This window comes from Pollachius pollachius, assembly GCF_949987615.1.
Source record: "Pollachius pollachius genome assembly, chromosome: 14".
In the NCBI taxonomy this organism is placed as follows: Eukaryota; Metazoa; Chordata; class Actinopteri; order Gadiformes; family Gadidae; genus Pollachius; species Pollachius pollachius.
Genome location: NC_136947.1, coordinates 8,700,141 through 8,718,220, shown reverse-complemented (window position 1 = coordinate 8,718,220; position 18,080 = coordinate 8,700,141). Strand labels below are relative to the sequence as shown.

Sequence of the window (18,080 nt, the reverse complement as noted above, 5' to 3'; positions counted from 1 at the left end):
GCTGTGCACAGAGCAGTCGGTGGTGCAGACCCCCCATCCAGACCGGGCGGGCAGGTCGGCGCTGACCGGGAGTGAGCCCACCACCCCCACGAGAGCCATCCTGGGGGGCCGTCTGCCCCAACCAGTGAGGCTGGATCCCCTGGGTGCGGACACCACGGTCCGCTCTCTGTGTACTCTCACGGGTCAGTTCCAGTTTCACCCCCCCCCACTTTCTTAACAGACCAACCTGCTCCTTGGCCTTCTCCTCTGAAGGCTCCCCGACAGGTCCTGTAATCAACTGTGTTGTTCTCCTCTGAAGCCAAGGAACCAAACAAACTCTTGTTTCATTGTTCTTTTTTTTTTGGGGTTGTTTGTGCCCACGCCCCACTCTGTGTTTGCTCCGAAGCGAGAGGACTTTATGTGTTCCCCTCCCGCCGGGGAAGTTGTGCTTCACAAGTGTCTTCAAGCTGTCATTGTTTGTAGAAAGCGGGGTAAAGTGGAAACACATGCGAGCGCAGTGGATTCATCTCGGTGCCTTTTTTTGTGACAACGGTTTGCATGAGCCCCTCTTAATTTCAAATGAGAAATTCATGTTTGCACAAAGACACACTTGCATTTGACTTGAAAGTCGAAGGAAATGTATGAAGTTGTCAGCACCGTAGAGCAGGCGACAAGACATGCCTTGTCTTCTTGAGATTTGGGGTGGATCCAAGAACGCTCTGGCATTCGAGTTGACTGGGAAAACAAATTATAAGGAAACGTGTGACTGTGTCAGTCCCGTAAAGCAAGCGACATGACATGCCTTGTCCGCCGGAGACTTGGGGTGGATCCAAGAGCCCTCGGGGATTTTATGTTTTCACTAGGGTTCTCTCCCCTCAATACACTCCAGAGTTCGGCTAACTGAAAGTGTTGTCCATAGGTTTGGACGGAATGTTTCCTGTGTCAGTGTGTTGAGCTGACGTCACTTCAGATCACCCTGGGCGGGTTTACAGATAAGATCAAAGCCCTAACGACCCTGAACTAGGTGTTAGTGTTTTGATAGTAAGCACTGCATTAACGTGAACGTGTTAAGCAGGACAAAGTAGTCCATGTGCTGTGTAGACTACAGAGATTCTTGCATTCCTGATTCTTATAGTCCTACAGTGTTTCTCTCTCACTATTGACTTTCTGTCACAGCGTTTGGGTTTTCAGCTGCTTACAGTGTTTGTTTTAAACGTCACCATGCAATAAACCGTACAGAGATGATGGACATTTTACGAAATGAACCCATCTTCTGCATTACTCACTTATTTTCTACAAAGGCAGTGCATGCTTTGCCCGAGTCGTGTGCATCAACAGTGATCAGAGCGGTGGGGAACTGACTGAAGAACCTGCATCTGTCCACTTCATGTCACAGCCGAGGTCAAAGGTCACACTGTGAACCCTGTTGTTTCTGGCTCCGCCGGTCATACATGTTTAGTCAGGTGGCTGGATACAAAAATAACAACCTCACTATCTTCTCTGCTTATTACTGAGCTGGGTCTACTAGACGAAGGCAGTGGAAGTAGGAAATCAATGAGAAGTATATTAAGACTGGGGCACGGAATGTGTTTTTATCAGTGATACACTCTGTGGCTTGCGGGCCCTGTGTTTGTATGTGTCAGGGTTTCATCTCGGGTTGTCAAATGAGTTTGGGAGTACATGCATCTCTGCTTTATTTATCACCCAAATCTATGATAAAAATGCAAGGCGAGCTGTTATCTCCGACACACACACACACACCCACACACAAACAGTTTCTGTGCGTGTGCGTTCACACATAAATGATACATCGACATGGTTTTTGTCAAACGTTCATCTGAATACGCTATCTCTGTTGCTCTCCATCAAAACGAATGCCCCGCCGAAATTAAAGCTGATAAGGTGCATGACTAGCACGGTCGAGAGTGGTATTTCTTTCCGTAATGATGTTGTGTGTCCGGGGATGCACGTCTTATGTGTTTTCCTTGGCCCAGGAGTAATTGTCGACGTGGAGGAGGGCACGGCTTGCTCCTGGCCCGCCTGCAGTTCCTGTGGAAGTGACCGCTTACAGGCCACGGGAGTCGGGGAGTCGTAAGTGATTACACGAAACATGGCTACAACAGACCCCGGGTTGTCTTTAACCAGCCATTATCAACAGCAGCACAGTCATACTGAAGTCCTGGCCCTTTGGGCTGTCTCTCTGCAGACCGGCGTTCCACTGCCGGGCATGTGACTGCGAGGTGCGTCAGCCCAGCCTGAGGCTGCAGCTCGAGGTGACGCTCGCCTCGGCCGTGAGTGATGGGATCGTCAGAGTTAAGGTGAGTTTTAGAATTCACCTAAGGAAATTCCCCGAAAGACGCAGGCGCACACATGCGTTACGCTACCACGCACACACACACACACACACACGCAAGCACACAGGCAATGCAAGCACACACACTTGCACACCCACATGTGCATGCAAGCAAACACACACGTTCAAAGAGGGGACATTTTCCGTGGTTCAACTCATCGCTTCAGTTATAACTGTTGTAAAATGAAGGCGTATTTGGGTTGGTCGTACTCTTCACCACAGTGTGAAAAGCGCAAGGACATTTTTCAACGTAGGAAATAATGGTAGATATTAATTTAATTTTGATTATGCTCAACATAACAGTGTGAACACTGAAAAAAAAAACACAGCTTTCCGTTTTGACGGGTCCCAGAATCCTTTGCAACATGCAGAATTCGGTACAGGCAACCTATTTGAAAGAGCTACAGACTTTTTTAGAAGACTTTCAATTCCTTGGAGAAAAGATTATACTCTGATTGTGTGTCTTCCATACTTTATGATGGACACATTAAAAAGACGATTCACCTCATCAAAACACATCACTGACCACAACCTTCTCCTCCACCTCCTCCTCCTACCTTCCCTCCAACAGCTGCACCAGAATACAATCCAGTCCATCCTCCCCCCGGCAGCCCTCCAAGCCAGCGAGGTGGGTTGTTATATCATAGCCTATGCCTGCCTGTGCCTGGCACTGAGTTCTGTGCACCAATCCTCTGTAAATATGTCATCCTGGACGTTTGATCAGGTGATGCCAGACTCTGATAAAGGCAGCCTGTCGATACAGAGACCTAAAAAGACCTGACTCACGCAAACCCTTTTCGGAGATATTGTATTTGTTCATGACCTGCCAAGTTATCGTCGTCCGTGACCTGAATGGCATCCGATGACCGTTCGTGTGTGACAGTGGAGAGTAAGGAGATATAGCAGCGCTGATGTTGAACTACTTTTACACCTTTAGCGGGTCAACAGCTATTTTGGTGGAGCAACAAATAACCTAAAGCCTTTTAGTTTTGTCACTTAAAAAGAAGTTACACCATAGCACATACGATTGCTCTCCACTTGTAACTGTATAAGCGTTGAATGGAGCTCAGGCCCGTAGCCTGAACTCCCTCCCTCCCTCCCCCCCGGTTGACAGGCCATCTGTTTCAGTTCCCAGGTTACGAGGTGGAACACGTCCTGGGGAAGGCGCTGGGCCCCATCCCTGTTGTCGTCCGCGTCATCAGCAGGACCCCGGCTCTCTGCATTGCCGTGGAAGAGATTAGCCTCTGAAGGGGGGGGGGGGGGGGGGGGGGGTGCACGTCAGAGGAACTAGTGAAATGAATCCTCTGGCCCTCAGCTGGCTCCAAGGATCTGCGCACTAGGCCTTGGTTCAAGTCACCCCCCCCCCCACACAACCCCCCTACCTCGGCCCCCTTCGAAGGCCTCCCTGGAAGCCCCCCACATCGTTGTGGTGCAGCAGTGAATGAGGGGCCGGTGGTGGTGGGGGTTTGGAGAGACACAAGGTCTTGTTTGTGTGGTAATGATAAGTGAGTATGTGGAGCAGGACTTGACTTCCCAAGGGGAGAGCAGCAGCAGAGCCCTGCCCTGTCAGAAGGACCCACGTGGTGTCCAGGGGTGATTCAGGAACGTGCTGTCAAACCTCCTCCTACTCTCTCTCTCGCCCTCTGTCTCTCTCTCTCTCTCTCTCTCTCTCTCTCGCTCTGTCATAAGTCCCCAGAACGTTTAGCATCTACCTCTTTGCATTTTCAATGGAGTTTTTGTTGCATACTGTGTAAATAAAGCCGATTTAAGAATGGGTTGAGTTTCCTTTTGGTTTCTTTATGAAGGAAAGCTCTTTTCCCCGCCCCCAACCCAGAAGGTTCACACCTTGAACCTCCCTGTCTCCAAGGTCCTAAAGACAAAACCGACACTTTAGAGTTTGCTTTTTTTTTGTAATAAATTTTATTATAGATTCCATAGACAAATGTTTAATATACAAACTATATAAAAGATCATGCTCTGGCTCTTAATACAAAGTTGAGAATTATAAAACATGTACCGTATCAGGTATAACATGTAAATGCAGTGGTAAAATAATTTAATATTGAAAAACAAAAACAAAAAGACATTTTCTTCCCACAAAAAGAATATGGCAGCAATGTCAAATATTTCCAGTGCCATTATGGTAAGCTTAAAATGCATCTGTTACAGATGGTAAACAAAATGTCTGTGTTGAGGTATGGCTTTCAAATGTTTTTTTCAAAAAGTGTGACACGGGTGTGTCACCGATTGTCTGCGGTCGTGGACGCCGGGAAGGAGGGATTGGGTAGCTGCTTGAAGAAGTCTCTCAGACCGGTCAGCTCTCGGGTGAGCTGGTCAATGGTCTTGTGTAGCCGGTCGTTCTCAGCGCCCAGGTCAATCATCTTATCCTGCATCTCCATGTTGCGCTGCTTCGCCTTATCCCTACTTTTACGCACGGCAATGTTATTCCTCTCCCTTCGCTGACGGTACTCATGGCTATAGCGGTCCACGGACTTCTTCCCCTTCTCCCGACCCATCTTCCGAGGGGAGGAGCTGGCGGAGCTGACAGCCGAGTGGGGCTCCGGGGTGGTCGGGGGCGTCGGCTGTCCCATGGGCAGGCTGACCGAGGTCTGGGCGCACGTCTCGATCTGGGACGGCAGCGAGGAGGACACGTCGCTGTCGCTCCAGTCCGACTCCTGCTTGATGGGCGCGCTGAACACCCCCTTGTCAAATCCATCGGGGTGCTGCTTCCTCTCGTAATCCGTACGGAGCGCGTACGGAGTCGTGTGCGTCGTGGAGAGCTGCTGCTGCTGCTGCTGCTGCTGCTGCATGGCGTGGTGGTTGCTGCTGTTGTTGTTGTGGTGGTGGTTGTTTGACGTCGTCACAGAGTTAGTCATGTTGTAGAACTCTGCTTTCTCTTGCTTCACAGTATTAAAGAGGTCTAGGAACAGTTCATCATTGCACAGCTCCAGGTTGGGCACCGCTGTCATGGACTCGATGTACTGGCTGAAGTCGATGGCGCTCTCGTCATCGTACATGGCGGTGGGGGGAGCCGTGCTGAGCTCGGCCATGGTGGTTGTCCCCCCCTCGTCCCCGGGAACGTCGCATCTGCCCGGCTTGCAGAGCCCCTGGAGGACGCCTCCCCCCTGCTGCTGCTTGTTGTTGTCGTAGAAGTTAGCTGGTTCCATCGGCCAACTCATGGTGCATGGTGGTGAGACGCACTGGGAGTCCGCGCGGTATATGTCACACATGGAGGTCGGGTGTGTGTTCAGCACACGTGTGGGGGTCTCAAGCCAAAGGGTTCCGGTTGTGAGCTGGAGAAAAGTTGACACAGAAGTTGAGTTGAGCCCTGACACTCGCAGTATTCACACTGGTGATCTGCAGGTGGTGACTATCTTCTTTGGAGGTTCTCGATAGGTTGCGCACTTGTATCGCTATGATGGTGCGCTTTGCTTGTCAGGATTAGCTATCCTTTAAAAAAGTTCGCGTTCTCGGATCTGGAGCGCCTGTATTTCGCCCAGTGTTTTGTATATGCGCCTCGCCTACGTCACACAAGGCGAGGCGTACCGCCCCTTCAGCAGCCAGTAACGTCTGGGTGGAGTCACGTGGTGTCAGGCACCGCCCACTACCGAGCCATATATGGAGAGAGGGGCGTTTCCCCGCCCCGCCCACCTTTACTACGAGTGTGTGAATAAGCCATGGACCTATTAAAGAATAAGCAGGGGATGTGTGTTGTTTATATAGCCAAGCATAATTAAAGCGCGATTAATGATGTGAGCTATGTCGTTTGTCCCGGGGCGAATCGAATCTCTGCTATTGTATGCACTTCTTATCGTAATAACTCGGTAATAACTGAACTGTAAATGTTTCAGCTCGTATAACAATTAATCCACTTTGCAAGCGAATCAGAATCAGAATCAGAGTTACATTTATTACATATTATTGTATAAGTACACAAGAGTAACATCAGGCTTGGTTCCTCAACACAACACAATACAAAATTAAGTAGATTAGATAAATAAAAATAAGTAAAAATAAGAAGCAGATTGTAGTAGTTGTAGTATATAGTCGTTCAGGGGGGTTGTCGGGGTCTATAACTCAATACCTGTCTTAGTAGCCGGACAATATGTGGAATAGCCTACTTTAAGAATGTGTTGATGCTTCACTTGAAGAAAAGACAGCTTTGCTCCAGTATGCATCGCAATGAGAAGGAGACAGTTCAGTGTCCGCAGTCAGCACCTAATATTTCCTAATATCATCTTAAGTTCAACGAGGCCATGTCTGGTGTCATTTGCAGTGGAGGAAGCGAGGATTGCATTCAAGTGTGATGCGAATTGCAGGAAGCAGGCAGAGAGCAGCAGAGAGTGGGGGTTCGAGGGAATTTAACATACTTTTTAAAAGTAGGCTTAAAAGTATATTGTCACTAATATCAGACGAATACACCAAAGGGTGCAGCCGTATAAAAGACGCGCCAGTTTGACGGATGGATCTACAAATAACTTCCGGATGTTTCACGCATTTTTTCTGCGGGAGTTCAATGGAGAGGTGCAGAGGCAGCAGCAGTGACATAAGAGGGGTGGAGGTGAGGGGTGGAGATGAAGAGTGGACTGCAAGCAATGTGAACTCTCTCTCTCTCTCTCTCTCTCTCTCTCTCTCTCTCTCTCTCTCTCTCTCTCTCATATATATACATTATGGAAAAAAAGGAAACACGACCATATATACATACTGTATATATGACATCTATAACATATATAATGTTTTTATATTTTATATTTATATAAACAGAGAGAGAGAGAGAGATTGGTCGTGTTTTCTCTCTATATATCTATAGATATATAGACATAAATATAGAGATATAGATATAACGATGGAGCATCATGAGCGTTGTGATCCATCGTTCTGACCTTACATCAACTCTGCTCCATAATAAACAGCAGCATCTGGTTTACACTGACTGTACCAGAGGGGAGAGAGATGCCACCGTGTGTTCGATAAGAGTCACTACTGAGGGTCTGCTCGGATGGACGAAACTAAGTTGGATAGGGGTCGGTTCATTTTATTCCCCGTTTCACAGTTTTTTAACAGGGTCATATCTTCATCAAAAGCTGATAATATATTTTAATAACAGTAACTAATGACAAGGTATATACTTTGATGGTATCATATGATGTAAGAAAGACGCTGAGACGGGTAGTAATAAAAGTGTCACCTTATTAGGAAGACGGAAGCCGTTCAGGACGTTCTGGCCTATGATTGGTGCAAAGTTCCCCGCGAAAATTACGTCACTCGCAGTTTCGCGCCAGTTTGTTTGCAAGCAAGCCGCACACAACACAAGGTAAGAGCAAAGTTTATTAAAATCTGTTGGAATACAGTAAAACATTCTATATTCATAACATATTACATGAAAACCAAAGTACCACTCGACTAAGATATTCACTTTTTACTTGTTATCGACCGAAGTCTTGTTAAGTTTTATGTTACGAGTATGTCTATTGTTGGCGACCGCATGCCAGCGTCTCAATACCATTTGAGCCGACGTTACTGTCTTATGAATGGCAATAATCATTAATTTAACGCCGATTGCGTTTTAGATCTCCTAATTGCGATGTCTTCCCCGATGTCAACCCCGGGTGGTAAACGTGGAAGGCCCTCCAACCCATCCACCCGTAAGTCAACCAAGCCTTCATGAAAGCCGTCCCATCAGTAGGCCGTCAGATCTTACATCCGCCATCGCTGCAACAGCATCGGATTAACGATCAACTCAATATCAGCCTTGGATCCCTAATTCATAATCGGATAACTTCCAAATTACTCGATTCTAAAGTAGTTACTCGTTTTGTAATCCTAGCTGCCAGTGAAGGGCCCACGTCTCCCCCGGCCCAGCGGCGCCGAGGACAGCCCTCTTCTAACGGGGACCTGCCTCTGATGCCCACCTCTCCACCAACTGACATGCCCGACCCCCTCCACGACACCTCTCTCTTCTCCAGCCCCCGTCGCTCAGGTGAATTCATCCGGCAAGACCGCTTGAAACCATCCTCACGTCCCAGATCATTACGCCCACCTGCGTCATTGTGTATTAAAACGGAATAAGAACGACTGTAGTGAGAAGAGATAACATACCACCGTTTGTAAGCACAAACACATATTTTCTTAATGTTGAATACAAGTGAAATAAGATCACTCAATGTTCATGCTACCGATGCTGTATTATCATTGTTGTGGGCGGTGTGTTTCGACATCTTTACACCTTGTAATGACATGTGTGCCTCCCCGTCCCGCAGTCCTCCCTAGTGAGGTGGACATGAGCTCCCCTCTGATGTACGGGACCCCCAGCTCCAGGGTGGAAGGGACCCCCCGCAGTGGGGCCCGTGGCACCCCAGCCCGACAGCGCCCTGATCTGGGTTCCGTCCGCAAGTCCAAGCAGGTGGACCTCCACTCTGAGCCGGTGAGTGTACTCCGACGAAGATGGTGTCGTAAACAAAATGCAGGATTTAAGACTAACCTTTTCTACTGGTGGTAATGGTGAAATTGGTGGAACCCTAACACCTTTAGTCTCATCCCTTATAGTATTATAGTTTTATATATACTAATAGTATCGGCGTGTATAGTAATAGTATCGGCGTGTTTCTCAGGGCGCACTCACACTAGGCCAACTGTACCGTGCCCAAGTCTGTCTTGACACCTTTACGATTGCCCCCCCCCCCCCCCGCTGTGCCCTTGGCCTGTGCTCAAACTAGGCAATCTCAACTCGGCCTGAGTAGAGTTGCCTCTTGTACATACGTCATCACGTTGCAATACGTCATCACCAAGCGTCCGCTGCTTAGTAGAACAACACAGTTGACACTTTACTGACTTTGTAGCTTATTTGGAGCCGTTCTACTCAGATACATCCCTCTCTCACTGAGCGTTTTTACACTGCCAAATAGGCCGTTTTACGCAAGCTTTTTTCGTGGCACGGCCCGCACGTTTACACTCCCCGAGCTAAATTGCCTGCGTGAGCTAGAACCCCAATTTACCCTCCCGGACCCTGCACACATTGGCGGATTATTGAGTTCCATTCTGTTGTAAATGCGACGGCTCTGCGGTTCGGGGGGGGGGGGGGCTTGGGTAGAGGTGTTGCTGAGCTGTCTCCATAGAGACAACGCAGCGATATGATCATGAGCAGTTCTAACTGGAGAGAAAGGGAAATCCGCAAGCTGCTGATCATGTGAGAGAAGGTGATGCAGTCGTATTAAACAAAAACGTTGAAAGATGTTGTGATCTACAAGAGACGCAGAGGAACTGTCCTTACGAGGCTTTTGTCAGGATAAAAAACAAGTGGTTTTAACAACGATGGTTGAATTAAAATCAGAGGGAGACAGCAAGTGCAGCTCGAAAGCGGCCTCCCACACGAGCAATGGAATCATTTGATTTTATTATGTGCCTTGTGGCGTGGCATTTGATCGGTACATTTCGGCTGCGCATGTATTTTTGGACTTTAAGATTGCTGCAATAAAATATGTTGCAGTACCCCTGGAGCCCTCGTTAGCTAAGAGTGATTTGACGACGTTCGTTACCGGTGATGCTTTCGGGAAACGGTGTGAAAACTGTATGATGCACTTCACGAACCACTTAGGCTAACGATGCTTTCGGGGAAACGGGGCCCGATCTGCACCCCCATATAAACATTTACACGACACCGCTAAGACATTTCAGTTGACCTAAACATGACCATGTTTTGTTTGTTTTATAGTTTATCCGACCTCCGCTGTGAGGACAGAAACGTGATTTTTGCAGTCAGTGCTGGAGAAACACTCACATGACGTCCTTGTTTATCTCCTCTGCAGCCCACTGCCGATGGGGCCGCTGCCACTGAGCAGCCCGCCGGACAGAGGCTGGTCATCTGGGGAACGGACGTCAACGTGGCCACCTGCAAGGAGAAGTTCCAGGTACGATGGAGCTGGTCCGGCCTCCGTCCCTGCTATGCGTTATAGAATAAACAACACACCTCCACAACAAAGCACACAAAGCTCCACAACAAATCACGAGTGAACGCACCTCCACAACAAAACACGGACACAAACCTCCACTACGAAACACACACGAACATCCACAACAAATCACAAACGCCTCCACAACAAAGCACACACACGCCTCCATAACACCACACACACCTCCACAACAGAACACGCACACAAACCTCCACTACGAAACACACACGAACATCCACAACAAATCACAAACGCCTCCACAACAAAGCACACACATGCCTCCATAACACCACACACACCTCCACAATAACACACACCTCCAACAACAAAACACACACATACACACCACTGCACCCAAACACACACGCATGCATCTCCAAAACAAAACACACGCGCACCTCCGCAACGAAACAAATAAACCTTATTCCTCAAGTCTGGTGTTCACCTCCCTCCACCCACAGAGGTTCCTGCAGAGGTTCATCGACCCCACATCCAAGGAGGATGAGAACTCCTGCCTGGATCTCAACGAGCCTCTGTACATGCAGAAACTAGAGGAGGTAGCGGCAGCGCACGGTTTACTCACTGTTTCCCCAATAGAGAGATCAAGTACGCCATGAATGGGTCTGTTTGTCACAGACGTTTGAGTGGCCTTTCCCTTGGACATATAGTCTGTGTAAGGCCCTGAATAATGGAAAATGTATATCACAAGTTACTAGAGTCCAGAGTAGGAACAAAAACTTACTAATACATTTGTTTAAGGTTTATAACCGTTGTACATTTTACCTTTAGGCCATTTATCAGATGCTTTTATCCAAAGCGACTTACCATAAGTACCTTTTCAGAAGAAAGACAAACAATATATCACTGTCGGCACAGTCAGGATGTTCATAGAACCAAGTGCCAAGCACTACCAATCGTTAAACAAAGATGGCTAGGATAAGATGCTACACAATGCTAAGTACTATTTTTAAGTGCAAGGATGTACAACATACAATAAGTGTCAACATTAAGTGCCCGATTAGTAACTGAGTGTTGAACTCGTTCAGCCAACCTGTGTTTGTGTTCCAGATCAGCATCGTGGGGGATCCAGTGCTGAACATTAACTGTGGCCACGTGTCCTCGTTCGACGCAGAGCTCTACAGACAGCTGATCTGCTACCCGCAGGTGACGTCTACAAACACATTCAACACGGGGATCACATCGCTACGGGATTATTTATGCCGTCCATTTTTTGTAACGCTCTCCTTGAGATATAAATTTAAAAAAGAATGATTTGACAGTCAAACGGGGGAATTGAACAGACATGCAGACACACAGACACACACTTGCACACACACACACAAGGGAATCAACATGGAGCGGTTTAGTTCTGATGGTTTGCCGTCTCCGTCCCCAGGAGGTGATCCCCACCTTCGACATGGCGGTGAACGAGCTGTTCTTCGAACGGTTCCCCGACTCCATCCTTGAGCACCAGATCCAGGTGCGGCCGTACAACGCCCTGAAGACCAGGAACATGAGGAGCCTCAACCCAGAGGGTGAGGAAACACACGGACACACACACCCACGGACATGCGCACCCACGGACATGCAGACACGCACACATGGACACACGCACACACACACCCACGGACATGCGGACATGCAGACACGCACACACGGTCATGGACACACGCACACGGACACACACACGGACACACAAATGAGGAGCCTCAACCCAGAGGGTGAGGACACACAGAGAGACAGACACACACGAGACACGGATGCACGGACACACAAGGAAGCACACCTCCACAACAAAACACACCTCCAGAGCATAACACACCACCACAACCAAACACAAACGCACACCTCCACAACAAAACACAAGCACATACCTCCACAACAAAATACACACCTCCACAAAACACACACAAATGCACCTCCACAAAAACACACACACACACACGCAACTCTTCAACAAAACACGCACACACCTCCACAATGAAGCACGGCTCGATGACCCGCTTGGATCTCCCCCACCCACACGTCACGCTGGATAACGACGAACGCCGTCACAGGTCGGGGTCACACCCCTGTGTGTGAGAACCCCTCCATCTAAAGCGTCTGTGTACCCGTCTGTCTCCCCCCGCCCCCGCAGACATCGACCAGCTGATCACCATCAGCGGCATGGTGATCCGCACCTCGCAGCTCATCCCCGAGATGCAGGAGGCCTTCTTCCAGTGCGCGGTGTGCGCCTTCAGCACGCGCGTGGAGGTGGACCGCGGGCGCATCGCCGAGCCCGCCGTGTGCCGCAACTGCAACACCACCCACAGCCTGGCGCTCATCCACAACCGCTCCATGTTCTCCGACAAGCAGATGGTGAGGTCGCCGCCGCAGCACGCCGTGACGTCTCTGTGGCGGTTATGAGACACCCGCTGGGTTGGTCTTCTTTAACTGGGTTGTGCCACGTGTTTTTGATTCGTGCCTTTATTTTGAAACGCTCCAGGTTAAGATCCAGGAGTCGCCAGAGGACATGCCGGCCGGACAGACCCCCCACACCACGGTGGTGTACGCCCACAATGACCTGGTGGACAAGGTGCAGCCCGGAGACCGCATCAACATCACCGGTAAGGGGGAGGAGCTGCACAGGTTCCTCATGGGTACTTTTTATGTTTTGAAGTAGTTTGTATTGGGGCGCCCCGGTGTTTCACCGGGTAGAGCGCTAACCATTAAGGCATAGTCCTTACCGCAGTAACCAGGGTTAGATTCCTACTCTGTGGTCCTTTGCTGCATTTTCTCCCCTCTCTCTCCCATACCTTCCTCTCTATCCCACTCTACAATAAAAATGATAAAACCTTCAAAAATAGTTTGTATTAAGGCATTTGGCTTTATTGATGTTAAAAGTGTGTGTGTGTGTGTGTGTGTGTGTGTGTGAAAATTAATCGTTGAAACGAGGGAAAGCGATGTTTTTGTGTAAAACAGACCCCTTTTAGAAGTCCACATTTCCAATCATCCATCGTTCAAACATCACGACAACGACAGAGGTCCCTCCACCCTCCCATAACACCTTAACCCCCCTCACCCCTCCTCTCTCTCCGTCCATCCTCCCATTACCTCAACTCCACCCCTCCTCCCGCCCCCCCAGGCATCTACCGCGCCGTGCCCATGCGTGTCAACCCCCGGCAGAGCAACGTCAAGTCGGTGTACAAGACGCACATCGACGTCATCCACTTCCGCAAGACGGACGAGAAGCGTCTGCACGGGCAGGACGACGAGAACGAGCAGCGGCTGTTCACGGAGTCCCGCGTGCAGACGCTGCGCGAGCTGGCCGCCAAGCCCGACGTCTACGAGAGGCTCTCCTCGGCACTGGCACCCAGCATCTACGAGCACGAGGACATCAAGAAGGTGTGTGTGTGTGTGTGTGTGTGTGTGTGTGTGTGTGTGTGTGTGTGTGTGTGTGTGTGTAACGCAGGGTTGATGTGTTGAGCGCCCCTCCTACGCACTATTATCCTAGCTATGGGTTAACCTAGCCATTGATAGTGGTTGGCACTTGGTTCTATGAACATCCTTACTGTACTGACAGCGCTATAGTGTTGTTTCTCCTTCTTCTGACAAATGTACTTATTGTAAGTCGCTTAGGATAAAAGCGTGTGCTAAATGTAAATATCATAATTTAGACATAAATATTATTGAGACGTTTCGGTATATCGGCCGCGCGAGAAGGAAAAAAAAATACCCACGCATCGTATTGAACCGTGCGGCCGTGTCGACACACCTCCTCTGCTCCATCAGGGCATCCTGCTGCAGTTGTTCGGCGGAACACGCAAGGACTTCAGCCAGACGGGGCGGGGCAACTTCCGGGCGGAGGTCAACATCCTGCTGTGCGGCGACCCCGGCACCAGCAAGTCTCAGCTGCTGCAGTACGTGTTCAACCTGGTGCCGCGCGGCCAGTACACCTCGGGCAAGGGCTCGAGCGCGGTGGGGCTCACGGCCTACATCATGAAGGACCCCGAGACGCGGCAGATGGTGCTGCAGACGGGCGCGCTGGTGCTCAGCGACAACGGCATCTGCTGCATCGACGAGTTCGACAAGATGAGCGACAGCACGCGCTCTGTGCTGCACGAGGTCATGGAGCAGCAGACCCTCTCCATCGCCAAGGTGACGGGCGCTGATGTGTTGTTGTTGGGGTTCGAGGGTCGGGGGGGGGGGGGGGGCGGCGGTGTTGTGTTTTCGCACCCTGGGGTGAGGGAAGACGGCGTCGAGGTCTGTGGGCGGTTTGCCTTGAGAGGGCGGCAGTTCTATACTGCGAAGAGGATTGTCGTTTGGACGTCCTGGCACTTAAAAATAGTGCTTAGCATTGTGTAGCATCTTATCCTAGCTGTCATTGTTGTATACAGGGAAAGGCTTAACTTAATAGTTGATAAAAGTCGCTTTGGATAAAAGCCTCTGCTAAATGCCCTAAATGTGAATGACCAGCACTGAAGCCTTACCAATTAGAAACTGATGACAGTGTAAACAACTGAACAGCACACCCCAGAATGTTAACGGGGTCTCTGATTTAAGTTGGGGTTAGAATCTCTGCTTAAATGTCAACAAAGCGCCAATTGTTTTTTCCGATGGCTTCATTCTCTCGCATTTTATGTTATTTTTTTATTTTTACTCCCTGTAACGATTGTTTTTTTTTTAATTCATTTATTTTCTGTGAATGCAGGCGGGAATCATCTGCCAGCTGAACGCTCGCACCTCCATCCTGGCGGCGGCCAATCCCGTGGAGTCCCAGTGGAACCCCAAGAAGACCACCATCGAGAACATCCAGCTGCCCCACACGCTGCTGTCCAGGTCAGCCTCCTGTTGCCGTGGTTACAGCGTCCATCATCGTCCTCCGTCCTCAAACACATATTTTCCATTTTTTCCTGAACCTGGCTCCCCCTCCCCAGCCCCTTCAAACAGAACACTGCTACGTGTCGTCTGTTTCCAGGTTCCACCTCATCCTCCCCTCTCAGCCCTCCACCCACCCCCACTCCTCACTCACACCCCCTCAACCCCCACCCTCACTCCCCCCTCAACCCCCATCCTCCCAACAACACGCCCCCCCCCCTTCAGTTTGTTCTGAACCCGTCTGCTGTTGGGTTGTCGTCTGTTTGCAGGTTCGACCTCATCTTCCTCATGCTGGACCCCCAGGACGAGGCGTACGACCGTAAGCTGGCCCACCACCTGGTGTCGCTGTACTACCAGAGCGAGGAGCAGCTGGAGGAGGAGAACCTGGACATGGCCGTGCTCAAGGACTTCATCGCCTACGCACGCTCCTACATCCACCCCAAGCTGAGCGAGGAGGCCGGCCAGGCCCTCATCGAGGTTTGTGTGTGTGTGTGTGTGCGGTTGTGTGTATGTGTCGTCGTGTTTTAATGGACGCAGTGTGTCACTTATACATTACATTTATAAGTGTTACATGATTGACAAGTCTTGTCCATGACGTTAATAAAGGGCGGCATTTGGCTTCAGGAGGCAGAGCGGGTTGGCTGGTAACCGGAAGGTTGCTAGTTTGATCCCCGGCTCCACCTAGCCGAGTGCTGAGGTGTCCCTGAGCAAGACGCCTCCCTCCGACTGCCCCCAACGAGCTGGCTGTCGCCCTGCGTGGTTGACTCCGCCGTCGGTGTGTGAATGTGTTGCATGAATGGGTGAATGTTAGGCAGTATTGTAAAGCGCTTTCAGTGGCCACTGGTTAGAAAAGCGCTGTATAATTGCAGTCCAGTCGATTAAAATGAATGGATTCAGCCCCAGTGAGAGTGGCTGTGTTGAGCTGGAATTGGAACACACCCCAGTGCAGTTCTCCTCCGTAGAGACCCATTTTGCTTTTAAGGGGGTGAGAAAGAGAGTGTCCCTTCACCACCGAATGACCCGGTGTGTCCGTGTGTCCCCCCTCAGGCCTACGTGGAGATGAGGAAGGTGGGCAGCGGGCGGGGCATGGTGTCGGCCTACCCCCGGCAGCTGGAGTCCCTGATCCGCCTGGCCGAGGCCCACGCCAAGGTGCGCTTCAGCGACAAGGTGGAGACCATCGACGTGGAAGAGGCCAAGCGGCTCCACCGCGAGGCCCTGAAGCAGTCCGCCACCGACCCCAGGACCGGCTTTGTGGACATATCTATCCTCACCACAGGTGTGTGTTATGATGACAATAAGAGGTGTGTGTGTGTGTGTGTGTGTGTGTGTGTGTTGAATGGGAAAGGTATGATGTTGAGATGAGACAGTGGGGGGGGTTTTAGTGATAATAAAACACAATTATGAACACGCATACAGTTTATATTGGGTCCGGCTTGTAGCGGTAGCCTGGGGGAAGACAAAGTCAGGCAAATATTCAGCCAGGCAAATATAAAAGCTATCCGACTGTCTTTTGATAAACGTTGACCAAACCGTTCAGGCTGGTTCCGTTTCGATTTGTTCTTGTTGCCTCTTCTGTGAGGTAAACTAACTGTTAGCATTGCAGTTGATAATCAACGGAAACCGGAGACTGCTTACTGTCAATTTTACACGGTGACACACTTTTACATTCACGTATGCATTCAGAGCATTTAGCAGACGCTTTTATCCAAAGCGGTTTACGAATACACAAAGGATTCGCAGCAGGGACTGAAACTGCTGGTTCTGTTTCCTTGTTCCAGGAATGAGCGCCACGGCCCGTAAGAGGAAGGAGGAGATCACGGCGGCCCTGAAGAAGATGCTCCAGTCCAGGACAAAGACCCCCGTCATGAAGTTCCAGCAGCTGTTCGACGACCTCAGAGGACAGTCGGAGACTGTAATTAAATGATTTATACCTTTATACTTTTTGGTCTTTATAGTTTTGAATATAGATATACTTTTCTTTATAAAGTATACATTTTACTTGATTTTTTTTTTTTTTTCGTCTTTGTGTTCTTTTATCCCCACTTGGATTAAACCTTAAATCAGAGTTTAATCCAAGTGGGGAAATAATGGATCATATGATGCTGTTATTGATGCTATTCTTGTCTATATAATGAGATTCAGTTGTTTTTACTTTGGTTTTAAATACAAACTATGCAAAATTCATAGAATGCCCCCTCTTGACAAACTTAATTTTGATCCTCTTTGTATCTTTTCAGGCGATCACGAAGGATCAGTTTGAGGACGCCCTCAAAGCCCTGTGTGACGAGGATTACCTGACCATCTCTGGGAAGACTATCCGATTGGCCACCTAACGCTCTTATTGTGAAGAATTGAGCAGAATACATCAGTCTTGTGTCTGGGAAGATGCTAGTGTAAAAATATGTATTATAGTAGTAAATGTGTTACAAGTTGTGTACTTCTGTCTTTTTTTTTTTTTGCTGGTTTCTTGTGGATTTGATGAGGTTGCTGGTTCAAGGGGGTGATATTGTGGTGGCTATAAAAAGAAAAAATGTCATAAAATTAAACATTAAGACAAATAGTGTTTATTTCCCTTGATGTTGTCTGACTGTTAATGTTTAATTGTTTATTGCTTAACACAATTTTGTTTAGAATGGAGATTGGTATGGTTAACAGTTTTTCCTTTTTTCATGAAGTGTAAAAAAAAAGTGTATCAACGTTTAAAAATAAATAATATCAAAGACTAAGTATATACGTGTTGTAATCAATGACTGAATTAGTGTCTTCATTTCCATGCAATGCAACTAGATTCATTGTTCCCTTACAGAGCAGAAAGTTAACCCTGTCCTCCCATCGTCTAGTGTTCTGCAGACAGCTGATTCGGTTACAGTTCCTCCCCAATAATAAATTGGCACGGCCAACTGGCGACCGTGATGATGCTGCTGTTGCAACCCGTGACGTCA

General features: G+C 49.1%; 3 protein-coding genes across 5 annotated transcripts in view; 2 read left to right on the top strand and 1 right to left on the bottom strand.

Annotated features, from left to right (window-relative positions):
* The window catches only part of spidr (scaffold protein involved in DNA repair), a 31,643-nt gene extending 27,556 nt beyond the window's left edge, over positions 1-4,087 (top strand). For all 3 annotated transcript variants that reach the window (XM_079750390.1, XM_079750391.1, XM_079750389.1), the window contains 5 exons: positions 1-182; positions 1,974-2,070; positions 2,186-2,297; positions 2,904-2,960; positions 3,461-4,087. The exon at positions 1-182 is cut by the window's left edge and continues 7 nt beyond it. In XM_079750390.1, coding sequence (XP_079606516.1) covers positions 1-182; positions 1,974-2,070; positions 2,186-2,297; positions 2,904-2,960; positions 3,461-3,580 — 568 coding nt within the window. In that variant the 3' untranslated portion in view covers positions 3,581-4,087. The remainder of the gene's footprint in view (positions 183-1,973; positions 2,071-2,185; positions 2,298-2,903; positions 2,961-3,460) is intronic.
* Positions 4,088-4,239: 152 nt separating this feature from the next.
* cebpd (CCAAT enhancer binding protein delta) lies at positions 4,240-5,797 on the bottom strand. Its single transcript, XM_079750397.1, has one exon. It carries the CDS (start codon positions 5,560-5,562, stop codon positions 4,573-4,575), a length of 990 nt encoding a protein of 329 aa, XP_079606523.1. The 5' UTR covers positions 5,563-5,797; the 3' UTR covers positions 4,240-4,572.
* Positions 5,798-7,615: 1,818 nt separating this feature from the next.
* mcm4 (minichromosome maintenance complex component 4) lies at positions 7,616-17,864 on the top strand. Its single transcript, XM_079750392.1, has 17 exons — positions 7,616-7,646; positions 7,903-7,977; positions 8,160-8,312; positions 8,593-8,756; positions 10,138-10,239; positions 10,743-10,838; positions 11,350-11,445; positions 11,678-11,816; positions 12,419-12,639; positions 12,767-12,887; positions 13,406-13,665; positions 14,053-14,418; positions 14,972-15,099; positions 15,408-15,615; positions 16,186-16,414; positions 16,917-17,050; positions 17,376-17,864. Exons 2-17 carry the CDS (start codon positions 7,917-7,919, stop codon positions 17,469-17,471), a joined length of 2,574 nt encoding a protein of 857 aa, XP_079606518.1. The 5' UTR covers positions 7,616-7,646; positions 7,903-7,916; the 3' UTR covers positions 17,472-17,864.
* Positions 17,865-18,080: the final 216 nt, after the last annotated feature.

Coding starts and splice junctions, on each gene's coding strand:
- cebpd (XM_079750397.1), bottom strand. CDS start 5,562: ATGTGTGACATATACCGCGCGGACTCCCAGTGCGTCTCACCACCATGC.
- mcm4 (XM_079750392.1), top strand. CDS start 7,917: ATGTCTTCCCCGATGTCAACCCCGGGTGGTAAACGTGGAAGGCCCTCC. Junction 7,978..8,159: donor GCCCTCCAACCCATCCACCC/GTAAGTCAACCA, acceptor TTGTAATCCTAG/CTGCCAGTGAAGGGCCCACG. Junction 13,666..14,052: donor AGCACGAGGACATCAAGAAG/GTGTGTGTGTGT, acceptor CTGCTCCATCAG/GGCATCCTGCTGCAGTTGTT.